This window comes from Panicum virgatum, chromosome 4N (genome assembly GCF_016808335.1).
Source record: "Panicum virgatum strain AP13 chromosome 4N, P.virgatum_v5, whole genome shotgun sequence".
Taxonomy (NCBI): Eukaryota; Viridiplantae; Streptophyta; class Magnoliopsida; order Poales; family Poaceae; genus Panicum; species Panicum virgatum.
In genome coordinates this window covers 32,600,916-32,615,858 of record NC_053148.1, presented here as the reverse complement: position 1 = coordinate 32,615,858, position 14,943 = coordinate 32,600,916, and the positions used below count along the sequence as shown (strand labels likewise).

Below are 14,943 nucleotides of genomic sequence, written 5' to 3'. Positions count from 1 at the left end.
AAACACATGACAAATTTTTTTATATCATTGAAAAAATTTTAATTGCACTTGATACATTAATTATCAAATGGTTCAAAAAATTACCAAAATTTTATATGAAACAATTAATATTGTCTATTGGCTATAGAAAAATTTCAAAGTCAAACCCAAATTCGATCGTCACTTTCACTCCGAACCTAAGCGCATTCTTCTCAACTCTCTAATTCACCTAAGCGCATTCTTCTCAACTCTCTAATTCTTCTTCGCAGATGTTTCCATTTGTAAGTATCATACGTGACAAAATTACGAAAGTCACTCAAAGTTTTACCACAACCTCCATGTATAATATCATGAGATATTGACAAATGTCATAATTTTCAGACTTCATTTCCTTTTTTTTTAGAATTTTCAGGCACACATTTGTGTGGTCGTGTTTCATGGATAAGATGTTCGAAATTTCTTTTCATTTGATTGGTAAGGTCTCAAACTAGGTTAAATAATATAAATATTATTTTTTGCACTCATTTTATTCTATTATTCGAATCACTTGCCGTTCAAATTTGACTTCATTCAAAAAATTACTTGAATTTTAATTAATTAGTTAAATATAGTAAATAAATACAAAAATGTACAAAACTTTAACATAGAGTACCACATGTTGTATGTGAAGAGTAGAAAAAGTTTTGAGATGAGAGAGAAAAAATTATTATTTTGTCATGTGCCAAAATAAAACACACGACAAAACATGACTTTTGCAGTGTGTAATATCTTTACCGTGTGTGCACACAACAAAGAGCTTCTTTGCCATGTGCTCAATAAAAAAGCATATGGCAAATTACCGGACACACGGCAAAGAGCCGGTTTCCGGCAGTACAGTTGGACTCTATAATTTGGACCAACCCCTCATTTTTCCTCTTAATACAAGGTTACGCAGTTCTCTTACGTATTTGAGAAAAGAAATCCAGAGGGTCACTTGTCCATGAAGCCAAGTTATGCTCGAATTTATTCTTCTCCTTTCCTATACCATCTGCTTTGGCCAGAGAAGTGTTTGTATACATCAATATTTTAAATAGTGCTTGTAGGCGCGGCAGTCTTGTGTTGGTTTATTTGGCTTTGCAGAAATGCAATAGTTTTCGATAACAAAGAATCTTCCTTTTTGCAGGTTATTTACTTGACGGCACATTGGCTCCGTATGTGAGCTATCCTACAACGGCCTTCTTCACAGAATATCCTTGTAGCGGCATCTCATTTTTTGGCGCAGGTGGCCAAGGATTTTTTTGCACAAGCTCATTGGTGGCGGTCTATTCGTAGGATTGACAGTCACTAGTGTATTTGATTATTTTAAAACTCTTTTTAGGCTGTGTGCAGTTCGGCAGAGGCCGGGAACATTTCGAGTTGATGTATCACCTTGTTGTATCCTCTTAAAAACAATAAAATTTTTCTTTTTCGGAAAAAAATTATAGCCGGTTATTTAAAACCTTGGTATACATCCAGCACGAATTGCCATTGCCATCAACACCACACCAGCAGCAGAAGCATCTGATCGAAGGCACATCAATTCAGCAAGGGTACCATTGAAGAAGAAGCCACATCCATGGAAAGGGCCAGCAACCGTGCCTACGAGGAGTACGACCCCTCCATGGAGTGGAGCCGCGGCGCCAAGACCGACAGCGTCAAGATCGTACTCCCAGGCAAGCGCGTTGAAGATGATGCGGCTTCACTGTTGTTTCCTTGATCTCCTAATGAGAAACTAAGGTACTGTTTAGTTCCCAAAAATTTTTGTATAGTATCTGTCACATCGAATCTTCAGACACATACATAGAGTATTAAATGTAATTAAAAAAATAACTAATTACACAGTCTAACTAATTAGCACAAGCAATCTTTTAAACCTAATTAGTCTATAATTAAATATTATTTATCAAATAACAACAAAATATGCTACCGTATCGAAACTCAAACTTTTTCGCCAACTAAACACACTAATACAAAATTGGTCGGTGCGATGTGGGTGCAGGGTTCAAAAAGGAGGACATACGCGTGCTAGTCGACAGCCACGGCTACCTGCGGACGCGCGGCGAGCGGCCCCTCATCGGCAATCGGTGGAGCCGCTTCCAGAAGACCTTCCAGCTCCCGGACAACTGCATCGTGGACAGCATCCGCGCCAAGTTCGAGAGCAACACGCTCACCATCACGCTCCCCACACCGGTGCCCTGTCAGCAATCCAATGATGGCAAGTGGCAAAAAAAAAAAGAATCAGTGACGGTCTATACTTCGTCACAGATAGCTGCGTCACCAGCCACGTCAATGAAAATAGAATCAGTGACGTTCTATGCTTCGTCACATATAGCTGACACGTCGGCGATGATGTCAGCCGCCACGTCATCAGCAGCGAGTGTGCAAACGGCGCCGGACGCCGCCAAACGGTCAATTGTGACGAAACTTATGACGAATTAGGTTCGTCACCGATTGTTAACGATGCCGTTACGGCGGCGGGCACAGACGGCAGATTGTGACGAAATCAGGAGCATCATAGATTGAAAATCAATTCAATGACGAGTTGCCATTCGTCACAGAATAGAATCCAATCAGTGACAAAAACCAGTGTTTCGTCATATGTGACGTGACCCCAATGACGAAGTGAAATTCATCATAACTTCGTCACATATGATATTGCGTGACGATTTTGGCGTCTTCAGTGACGTTTGGTGAACGTCATTGATGAGCACTTCTCTACTAGTGGCTATAGGCTGCTAAACTCTTTTGGATTCTAGCAAAGCCGTAGTTGCACATATAGATAGTATGTTTTAGTTTAATAATTGTGAAATTTAATTAGAGCTATAGGTTAAGATTTTAAGTTGTCTAATTCACCCTCTCCCCTTCTTAGGCTAGAGCACCCGATCCGATCACTTTCAGGATCATATTCTTATATTAATAGGCCCTTCATGTATATAAAAAAGGAGAAAGTTCAATTTACTTCCTTCAAATATAGCTAAAGTCTCCTTCACAATAATTCTAGCTCGTCCCATTAATCTTGTGTAGGGGCCGTCAGGTACCCGTTAGGCTCTCAAAGTATAACGGAGGGAAGAAGAGAGAGAAATATGGGAATGGTGTTTTGTTGCTCGAGAAATTGGTGCCCCTACTTTGCAGAAAATTTGTGGTTTTGCTCTTGCTTTTCTAACCTTTTGATTTCCAGCTTTCACAGTCAAATCAAACTATTGAAGTTGATTGGAAGAGAGTGCAACAAGGTAGCCCATGAATTAGCCCAGTTAGCAAAACGTTGTATGTATTCGGCAGTCTGGAGAGATCAGTCTCCATCCTGTACCCATGAGCTTGTAAGCCTTGATTGTAAACCTTTATCAAATGAATGAAATGCACTCCTCAAAAAAAAACTATTGAAGTTGAAATTGTCATGATATAATACTTTAGTTACCACTATAGCATTAATTTGATTCGATATGATTAGTCACTACATCAAAATCGTCCAGTATATATGTTTTCATAATGAAACTTTGTACGAGATCCACACATGCGTAATTGCGTATGCCTTTTGGAAGTTTGGCAGGAGAGTCAAAACAATTCGCACACCGAACTAATTATGCATATTTTGTTTTACTCCCCTTAATCACGTGACCTGGAGAACAGGAGAAGGCAAAGTTTGGTCGTACCATTCTTGATCTATTTCACGGTGGGACTCACCAAACGACATTGACTGGAATGTACTGATGGAGTTTTCGCAAATCCAAAAAAAAAGTGTAGATGGAGGAGGAGAATTCCCAATAATCGATCGCTAGATATCCATATTCGATCGTCGAGACCACGATGCATGCAGATTAACTACAACTGAGTGATACTTAGCGTCGATCCTAATCTTCCACCAAGCACTTTACCATTTCCGAGCTTATTATTACTATCTGATTCCAGTTAGCACTTTACCGTTTGCGTTGCGAGAAAGATTTGCACCGATACAGTCTACGGGTATGCTTCATAGATTAGCCACTATCAATGATAGATTAATCTGACGAATCAACCGGTCAAGGCACGCTGTAGGAAAACCCATGCATGCTGCCAGAGCTTTCCTTTTCCTCTCCATCCGTTTCAAATAATTAGTCATTTTGATTTTTTAGATTTATATAATTTTCTATGTATCTAGATATAATATATATGTAGATGCATTGCAAAAACTATAAATCTAAAAAATCAAAACGATTAATAATTCAGGACACAGAAAGTATATATAAGATAACAAAAGGATGTTGGGCAAAATTTCGTCCGCCATGCATCCTAGCTCCTCCATGCAATTGATGCTAATGATACAATAAGTGACTAGCGCTGGTGCTGCCGGCTTTTATTTTCAGCTAATGTGCAGAAGAAAGTGATAAAAAAGATCGTATGAAACGATGGATGCATTTCCTTAAGATAATCTCAGTGTTCCTCCTTTTATCTTCTCTAATGTCTCTCCTCTGAATTATGCTGTGACAAGCCTGATCGAGTTGCATATATTCGCATGTTCTTTCCTTTTTTCCCCTCTTTTGTAAAGGTATATTTCAGCTAGATTGCGAATCAGAGTCGGTCGACGACTGCAAAATTAGGGACTCCAAGGCTCAAACAATCCACATGCTTGCTTGGCCACACGAGGGAAGATGATGGAACTAGGCCAAACGGCGGTGCACGTGCGTCGGTGTTGACGACCAAAATTGGTCATGACCGGTCTGACCAAGCGGTCTGACCAGTCTGGTACTGTGGCCTGTCTAGCAGGAGTATGACCGGTCTGACCGATTCAAGAGGAGTCCGAGTAGAATTAGATTCTTTATAGATCCAAATCTGTAAAAAAGATTCCTTGCGGAATAAGTCCATCACATTCTATAAATATAAAGGGTTATGGCCGATTGAGTTATCATCCAATCGATCAAAACATATCAATCTATTATTTTTCGTTACTTTGCATTACTTTTTGTTTTCTTCAAACCCTAACTCTTCCAATCTCCATCTGCTGTTCTTCTGCGTCTCCGCGACATCCGAAGGCGTTCTAGGTGGCCTGCCAATCCTAGAACAACCCTACGCGCGCTTGCCTTGACGGGGTCCCTTCTGGGCGAACGTTTGTCGGACTTCGCCGTTCTACACCGGCGAACCGGTCTAACCGACCGGTTACCCTGACCGATCTGATCGGTCTAAGCATCGGCGCTGTAACTGTGCCGTCGCTCGCTGCGCGATTAAGCACGTTCGTGTATTGACCATAGATTTTCGCCAACAGTCGGCGCTCCTCAGTCGTCTCTGTGTTTGCTGACCGACAGCACGAGGCCGACGGCATGCACGACATCACAAGCTGCTGTCAATCGGCGAGCTAAGGAGACCACAGGCACGGCTGGACAGGCCTGGCTTGCGAGATGTGGCTGAGCTAGACGAGGGTGACGAACAGCCGAACGACCTAGGGCAGTCAGGCAGGCAGCGACATGGGTAGGGTCGTAGGGAAGACGATTCGAGTCTATTTGTTGATTATTTTTTGGCCCTTGCTGACTCGCGCTAGTGTTGTTTCTGTCGTCAGTCAACAATAGCGGCCCTGGCCATCCACGATAGATCTGGAGAGCTGTACGTGTCCTCGAGAATACGCTACGTACGACGACGACTGGCACACATGCACCGATGCTGAATGGGAGGGGTGTGCGAGTGTGTCGCTGTGTCGTTCTAGAAAGAAGCACCCAGAAAGATAATGTTGTCTCGTTTCAAACGTGCTACTATGGGAGTGTTTAGTTAGTGAAAATTTTTGGATCAAATGTCACATTGATTGTTTGACCAGATGTCGGGAGGGTTTTTCGGGCACTAATTAAAAAACTAATTTCAGAACTCACTTGGAAACCACGAGACGAATCTTTTGAGGCCTTTGACCGTGTCATTAGCACATGTGGGTTACTGTAGCACTTATGGCTAATCATGCACTAATTAGGCTTAAAAGATTCATCTCGTCATGTACATCCAAACTGTGTAATTAGTTTTGTTATTTAATTATATTTAGTGCTTCATACATGTGTTTAAAGGGAGGTGAAAATTTTTGGGTGAAATTTTTTGGGAACTAAACGGCCCTATCTCGATTTAGGCCCCTTTATTTTTAGGTTTTTTTAGCCCCTATCACATCAAAAAAGAATCTTACTATTTAGAAGTATCAAATAAAATTTATTTATAAAACTTTTTGCACAGATATATGTTAATTAGACGAATCTAATAATTCTAATTACTCCATGATTTACTACAGTGACACTATAGTAATCATTCGCTAATTATATATTAATATATCTCATTAGATTCGTCTCGCAGTTTAACCCTAAGGTTCTGCAATTAAATTTTTAATTAGACTTAATTTAATACATCTAAATACCAAAATTCTCATTGATATGACATGATCTAAAGATTATCGCCTACATCCAAACAACCCCTTAAGTGGCTAATGGTTCAGGTGGAAACCATTTGCAACGTACAGTTTGGATTTTGCATTGGTGCTACTTCAATTTGATGAAAAAATGGTTGCCCCAGCGATCAATCTGGTTTAATTTTGGTTTCATAAGAGAAATAATGTGATTGGTTTGCGACACTAATAGCGCCGAGCAACTGCTGTGCATGTGCTCCTGCTTGCTTGACTAGCCGTCCTCATCATCTTAGCCATCAGTAGCGCGTAGCAATTAAAATCACCACCCACTACTACATAATTCTTTTTTGGAGGTGGGCGTTTTCTATTTTTAGAGACGAGCAAAGGCAACCGCCTCTAATGAAAGGTCACCATTAACCGTGAGCTACGAAGGCTATTGGACTTTAATCGAATATGAAAAAAATAAGAGAAAACCAATCGACAGACCGTCGGGCCCATCCATGGACCCGCCAAGCCCATCCACGCCCGTCGCCACAACTCACTGCACACCGTCTAAATCTGGCCGGCCGTCGCCCCTGAGCCACGGCCGTGTCGCCACCTTCCGCCTCGGCCTCACTGCAGCCTAGGCCTCGCCTTACTGCCGCCGCTCCTCGGTCAGCTCCGCCGCCATCGCCTCTGCATTCAGCCGCATGCGCCGCTCAAACTCTAGCTCCGCCCGCAGCCCCCTGATGCGCACCACGAAGAGCTCCAGCTCCGACGACATGGCGGCGTACCCTAGTCACAGCTTGGTGAGGTGGGCCACACTCACGCCACCGCCTCGGCCACGGCCACGCCGCCGCAATGCGCGCGGGTATGAGAGTGGAGGGACAGAAATGGTAGGGGAGGGTGAGGGATAGAAAAGAGATTGAGATACGTCCCAAAACCCTAACGGGTATATATATGGAACCTGGTAGTGGACCTTCTGGGCCTCGATGTGTCTCATAGGGTGCCTACCTCGGTTAACCTATTAACCAAAGTTTTTGCTTTAGAACAACCATCTCGGCTAATCTATATTAACCGAGGTAGTCATCGTAAATGTGTCCGTCTTGGTTAATCGATTTTGAGAGATATTTTTTTAGACGCCTCGGTTAATAAAAAAGGACCACCTTGCTTAAAATCCACATCATCAACCGATGCGGTTGAAATTTCTACCCGCCTCAGAGTGTTTTAAAAAGGTCGTGGCAAATCATTTTTTGTAGTAGTGACCACCACGCCCTTCCACTGTTTGAGATATCCACCTTCCTCTCTACCTTTGATGGGGTGGTGTGGATTGGTTTTCACATGCTATAGGACGGTCTAGAGTAGTTTATATCGGCGTGTTTAATAAAAAAATAGTTTGGTGCGGGTTTAGTCTAGATCTTAGACCACTATGTCGGTGTTTTACCGGCAAACCTACCTAGAGATACCCTAAGGTAGAAGATTGTTCCTAGGGGATTGTTGATGACCATTATTTCATATTCTGACCGTCAACTTCTCAAGAATAAAATGAGCTTTATACTATGTCCCATGCATATTTTATTTAATTCTAAAAAGTTCCACAAGTTTTTGATGAGTTGTGCTTGCAGGAGATCAAAGCCCAAAAATGGACGAAAACGGAGAAAATCCAGGCCGTCCGGCCTTGAGCGTGCCGGCCAGCTTGACACCTCAACATACATGGGTGCATCCTTGTTACAGAAGCAACGTGACATACTCACAATGCCCCTAAACCAGGGATGGGCCCCTGATTCAGTCAGTGGACTCGGAAGGCATGGGCATCAACCAAAAGGACCCACAAGTCGGTGCCCAGAGAAGCAAACATCGGTGATACCCATCCTTGGAGTAATATGGAGCGTTGATTTATAATGTCGGCGAAACGGAGGGCCAATGGCCTCGGGAGGCAGGTCGTCCGGCCTCTTCTGGGTTGCCCGGCCTAGGACCAAGCATCAACGGAACGGACATCTAGAAGGGATCAGGAGCGTCCACTTGAAGGCGGTGGCCAGATGGCATCACCCCCAGGCCGGCCAGCCTAGGGGAGGCCGGCCGACCCCACTTTGCAGCCTCTCCAGCTGCCCTTTCGCGTGGAGTTCAAGCCAAGAAAGGTGTCGTGTGCACTTGCAGCTACCAGCTTTGAATCGATCTTCAAGTAGTATAAATAGGCCTCCATTCCTCACTTGTAACACACACCAAGGAGCTCTCTTCTCTCTTTTACTTTCTAGAGTAGGTTAGGTAGTTTGGGAGTTAGAGTCGAGTCGAGTTTGTCTTGGGATTCCGGAGTCATCAACGGAAGTCAGGTATAGCTTGTGTATCTTTCCTTTGACAGTGATCAATTTAAGTTATCTTCTTTACTTTTCCGAGTCAGAACTAGTACTTGTGTGCGGAAGTAATTCCCTCTAGTTTAGGTTTTGTTATCTTTCTTGTTTATCGAGATCTTACCTTATGGGTTTTCTTGCCCAGGCTAGGGGGCTCAAGTTAGTTCCCTAGGTTGAGGGGATTTCTCTTGAACGCGTGAAGGGAAATCCTAACACCAAGTACAGACATGGTGTCTAGCTTAGTGTTAGCTAGAAAGTGTGTTCCACCCTAGTACCGCGGTGGTAGGTGGCAGGTGGTGAAAGCCTTGTCCGTCCTTCGTAGTCCACCATGTTCGGGTGTTTTCATAGCAGTAGTTGTTGATTGATGTTGGTCTCCCTTCTCATCCCAGTCTGAGTCCTTCTCCGAGGTCGACGAAGCAAGCTCTAGGTTCTCGATATCTGGTTAGAAGCAAGGTTTAGTCCAGTGAGGCTAGCTCAATAGTTTAGAAGTATTTCAGGTGTCTTATCTCACTTGTTGTCCTCCCAGCTGTTTACCTCTCTAAGGATTAGAGTCTCCTGTGTCAAACGGTCGTTATCTGGCCAGTATCTTATCTATCTTATCTGGCTTATCCCCATTAAATTAGTTGGTTGACATCTCCAGTGAAGTTTGTCGTTCGATTCTTCGATACTCTTTAACCATAGTGCTTCCCTGAGGATATTTACGATACCCTTGAATACTCCAAGGTGAAGTGCTACAGTAGTGATTCTGTGCACTTGCGGAATACATATTCCATTGGCATAAGAAACGCCAACTGAGATCATCGAGATCAAGAATACGATGGTGTAAGCAATACAAGGGTTTAGATAGGTTCGGTTACGAGTTGCGCAATACCCTACGTTATGTTTGGTGGTTTGTATTGCCTGGTGGTTGTAGATGAGAGGTTCTCCATTGGAGGGGTCCCTGCCCATCCTTATATATCCTGGTGGGATAGGGCTACATGAAACCCTGGATCGGTATGAACTTTAGAGTCCCTCTCTAGTGCTACTTGTGTGGCTTCTATCTATACTGACTAGTTCTAATCTACATGAGTAGTAACATGATGTATTGGTATAGGATATACCTCATCCTATATCTCGTACGGAATAGTGCCACGTCAGGTATCCTGTTGCTCGGATTCTGACACACTGGCAGTTTGAATTAGGATACATCAGCATTAACAATTTCTATCCACTTTTTCATGGATATCCCGTGTCATTAGCATCGGTATTCCAAGCTAAAGCCGAGGAAACACCGTTAAAAGAGTATGTATGTGTGTTTATTTTTTTCTCTATCAACAAATATTCATATTCAAATATCAAATTTGAGCAACCATCTGACCCAATTCTGACAATTCAAATCGACCGAGAGACATTTGCGATGTTATTGCCCCTACTTTAAGATGTCTAATTAATTGTGTGACATCCCGGCCCAGGGCTTATTAGGATTGATAGAATACTTATGGCAATCAGTTGCAACTTCTTTTCCGGAAGTATATCTCCAAAGAACTCTGACGTTAAGCGTGATTGGCCTCGAGTAATTTGGGGATGTGTGATCGACCGGGAAGTTCTTCCCGGGTGCGCACCAGTGAGGATAAAATGTGTAGAAAAGACTTGTTTGCCCTAGAAAGCTGCCAGATGTAATCAGGCTCGGCATCGGGGAGGCGGGACGTTACAACATGGTATCAGAGCCGACTCTCACAGTTTCACCGACGCGTGCGGGTCAGGGGCGCGGGCATGGTGCACGGGCGCGTGGCGGGATAGTGCGCGGACATCTGGGATGCGCCGTTGGCACTGGATGCACGGACGTGGTACATGTGCCGTTGGCACTAGACACACGGACATGGCCAAGAGAGGACATTCCTGGCTTGGGGTTGACCAACGAGGATGTTGGTCTCCTAAGGGAGTGAGGATGTGACATCCCGGCTCAAAGCTTAATAGGATGATAGAATGCTCATGACAATAAGTTACAACTTATTTGGCGCGGGCATGGTGCACAGGCACGTGGCGGGTCAGTGCGCGGGCATTTGGGATGCGCCGTTGGCACTGGACGCACGGACATGGCACATGTGCCATTGGCACTAGACGCACGGACGTGGCCAAGAGAGGATGATCCTGGATTAGGGTTGACCGATGAGGACATCGGTCTCCTAAGTGGGCGAGGATGTGAAATCCCGGCTCAGGGTTTAATAGGATTGATAAAATACTCATGTGCCAACAAGTTGCAACTTATTTTCCGAAAGCCAATTTCCAAAGAACTCTAAGATTAAGCGTGTTTGACCTGGGGCAATTTGGGGATGAGTGACCGACCGGGAAGTTTTTCCTTGGTGCTCCCAAGTGAGGACATCTATGTCCTAGAAAACTGCCAGATGTAAGCGGGCCCGACCTCGGGGAGGCGGGACGTTACAAACTATCATGTTCCCTCCTTAAGTCTTTATAAGAAAGTAGTCCTTATTTTCACTGTGCATAAATTTGAATCTTTTTTTACCTTGCTTTAGAAGTAGAAGCAAGTTACAGGCTTCACCTTGTTCCCATAAAAAAAAAACCACCAGATGCGTTGCGTTTAGTGCACGTGGGAAATAATTTGAGGACGGGACCTAAACTAACTCGTGAGTGAGTGAGCATCTTCAGGTTGCGTGGATTAGGAGCCTCCTATGCCACTGGAGATGACTCTTCTTTTTTGTTCCCTGACTTTTCTCTAGGTTCCCCGGGAAATCTTTGTTCTTTGTTAAGGGAACTTCCAGCATTCTAAAATTTCATTTTTGCGGGTCCGTTGGAGACAAAAAACTTAACGGTACTTTGGTTGGAAACATGCATGCCATTTGCACACATTATAAATCCTGCATGATTTTTTCACATTATAAGCATGAATCACCATTGGCAGCTTTCTCGTTGCGTTCAGGAAAAGCAGTTATTCCTGCAATACAGTTCATGATTTTTGTTGGAAAATGAGATTTGGCTTTGTATTTTCAGTATCAAACCCCAATGGTCAATGCCCCAGAGAAACAACATCAGCGCTAATTTCATGGATAAAAAAAGGAGAATGACCAAACAAAGCGTTGTGAACGGTATCCCAGGGCGTAACTGAAACTTCCTACCTGAAATACAGTTCTCTCAGACAGCGATTACCACTGGCGGCTTCCTCGAGTAGCTGAGCAAAAAGCAGTCAGTTTCTTCAGTCTAAAAAGAATGTTGAGACCTGGGAACCCTTTCCAGTACCCCCTTTATTCCAAACACGGCACCACCACCAACTCCCAGTTCTGAAGTCACAGAAACGGCGTCAAAAACTGTTGGATTAAATTGGATCAGATAAACCTTGGCCCTTTGATCTGAAGATAATGCACGTCGCGATCAGTAAGTTTCCAGCCGGTGAAACCGACAAGACGGCGCTTTTCTCTCGGAGCAGCTGGTGGCTATAGTATAGCTAGGCGCAGGCGTGAGTGGCCAAGTCCAAGAACGCATTGGGTGGTGATGATGGTTGATGATAGCGCCGGAAACGGAAGCAGGGTTTGGCCATGGTCACAGCACAGGTGGGCAGAACCCACACTGAGTGCTCGAGAATCCAACAGCCTGCGCATGCCGCATGCATTCGGCAGGCTGCTTCCGAGGGCGCCGTGTCTTGAGTTTCTCCGGAGGATATTTTTTTAGTTCTGGCCATCTGGGGTTTGGGCCAGTTGCACGCAGTTACTTGTGTGACTGATTTACCTACCCAACCGGCCGCATTTTACATGACGGCGCTGTCAGTAAAGGTATGTTTGGATCCAAATGCTAATGTCCAAAAATACTAAAGTTAGCATAGCTCATCCAAATAGGAGTACTATGGGATAGGCTAGACTTTAGCCAAAATTTTAAAAAAATAGAAGAAATATAGATGCTAATAGGTACTAAAGTTTAACGCTCTGATTTTAAACCATCCAAACAGACATTAAGATATTAGCTAGCACCACTACTGGAATTCCCTTATTTGCCTAATGCCCCAGATACTCGGCAAAGTCAGAAAAACACTCGGCAAAGGCTTTCCCGAGTGTGGCACTCGGCATAGAGCAGATGGCTACTATTTACTCGGCAAAGACGTGTCTGCCGAGTGTTTTTCATCGGGCACTCGGCAAACATTTGCCGAGTGTCTAGACGGACCTCGGCAAAAAAAAAAAAGTGCGACGAAAGGATGACGGTGACGGGGACTTCACCAAGTGTCGTCGTAACGGCGAAACACTCGGCAAACTTCAATTTCTAGGCTGCCTGGATCCAGGTGCCCAGAAATTTAATTTTGTCAAGTGTATTATTTCGTGCACTCGGCAAACTAGCTCATTGCCGAGTGTCCGTGTTTATGCGTTCGGTTTTTTTTTTTTTGCACTCGGCAAACTAGCTCATTGATAATAAGACAGCGGCGTCAAGCATGCATGAGAGCTTTGAATCCCTTATACTTCGCAAATCATCCAAGGTATTGTTCATCTACCTGTAGTTATTTGTTTTTTTGAATTAGTTGATTTAGATTGTCTGTGATGTAACCCTAATTAGTTCTCATGTGCGTTCACGTCACGTCATCTACTCCAGCATCCGTAAGTTTATCATGAGTTTCCAGTGTAGCGTACTGCTGCGTGCACACGAAACATACGGTCTTTCATCAATCACTTTGTAGACATGGTTCATCGTGATGCTTCAAACGTTCGCAAAGCTAGACACTTGAATTTAAATTAAAAAAACAGTAATCTTGAGATCCATCTCTGAAATCGAGCGTGTTGATGGCCCATCAATCGTACGTGTTTCGCTCCTTTTTCAATTACTTGCAAATATATCTTTGTTCTAAACCAAACTTGTCTAGGTTTGACCGGATTTATAAAAAAAATAAATATCAACAACATCAAATTAGTTTTATTAAATCTACCATATCTTTAGTATATTTTTGATATTGTGAACAAAATTTACATATTTTTGTGAGCTTGGTTGAAGTTAGGGATGTTCGACTTCAAACAGAACTAAGGCTATAAGTATTTGAACCGGAAGGAGTATTTTGCAGCGAACCAGTACATTCCTTTCATTGCGAGAAAACAAATCGTTAAAAAAAAAGGTAGAAACGTTTGGATGACATAAAATTACAAGCCCAACCCACAAGAGTACACGCACAGCCCACGAAGCTTTTGGGCCCCATTTCTGCCTCCTCTACTCCTTTCACGCTTGCACATTTACCGCTAACACAGTTTATCATTCCTGCGACGGAAAATATATATATATATATATATATATATATATATATATATATATATATATATATATATATATATATATATATATATTAACAAAGGAACCAAACAAAGAGTCTCTTGCTTTCCCTTGATGACAGATTTAGAGGCAGAATCTGTTAAATATTAATCCAATCAAAAGAAGACTACATCAATGCAAAATTTAAAAAGTTACCCAGCAAATATAATAACTTATCTGTCTTTTTAATAAGGTCAAAGAAAGTTTTTGCCCCAAAAGGGATTACCTTTCCGTTGTCCACCCTAATTTGTACAAGGAAAAATTTGACATGCTCAAAATAAAGACGATGAATTCGGCCTCACAGGTCACAGCCCCGCACCCTCGACTTTAGCTCAGCGGCGCGTATGCAGGACACCTCCTTTGGCTGCGAAAGAGTAAATATATAGCCTAGTGATTATAAGAGTCTCGGTAGCATCTCAGGTTTTTGGGTTCGACTTCTTGTGAAAATGAATTTTTAGAATTTAATGATGTTGTGTTTTTAATATTAGGCAACATTCCCGTCAACAGCGAAACGCCTATGTTAACTTTATCAATATTAAAGATTTACTAGCACAGTCATTGAAGATGTTCTTAAAGGTAGAGTTTGCACTCGTGCGTTTATAGGGGTGAGTGTATGCTGTGAGTATTCTGTGAGTATTTGAGTTGTACTATGTAATCTAAAAAAATTATTTGTTTTCCTCCGTAATCACAAACCCGTCACCCTATCCTCACGTAGTCACCCTACACGCCTAGTTATTAGGATCGGATCGAACTGACGGTTCAACCACTAAAAGACAACCAGAGCCACTAGCGGTTCGATTCGATTAAAAGACCGTTCCTGCAATCAAACCGGTAAAAAACCGGTTGAACTGACGGTTTTTCATGGAACTGGCAAAGCGGGCGATTCTAGTTGAACCAGACGACTCTTGTAACCGCGACAGTTTTCGTCCTGGGCCTGGGCTGCCGAGTGGTGCGGCCCACCTCATCACCACCTTTGTTCTTCTCTATGCGACTGTGTGCTAC

At 43.2% G+C, this 14,943-nt stretch overlaps 1 protein-coding gene across 1 annotated transcript; it reads left to right on the top strand.

Moving 5' to 3' along the window:
* Positions 1-1,573: 1,573 nt before the first annotated feature.
* LOC120669329 (inactive protein RESTRICTED TEV MOVEMENT 2-like) lies at positions 1,574-3,238 on the top strand. Its single transcript, XM_039949100.1, has 3 exons — positions 1,574-1,670; positions 1,997-2,187; positions 3,176-3,238. Exons 1-3 carry the CDS (start codon positions 1,574-1,576, stop codon positions 3,236-3,238), a joined length of 351 nt encoding a protein of 116 aa, XP_039805034.1.
* The last annotated feature ends 11,705 nt before the right edge of the window (positions 3,239-14,943 follow it).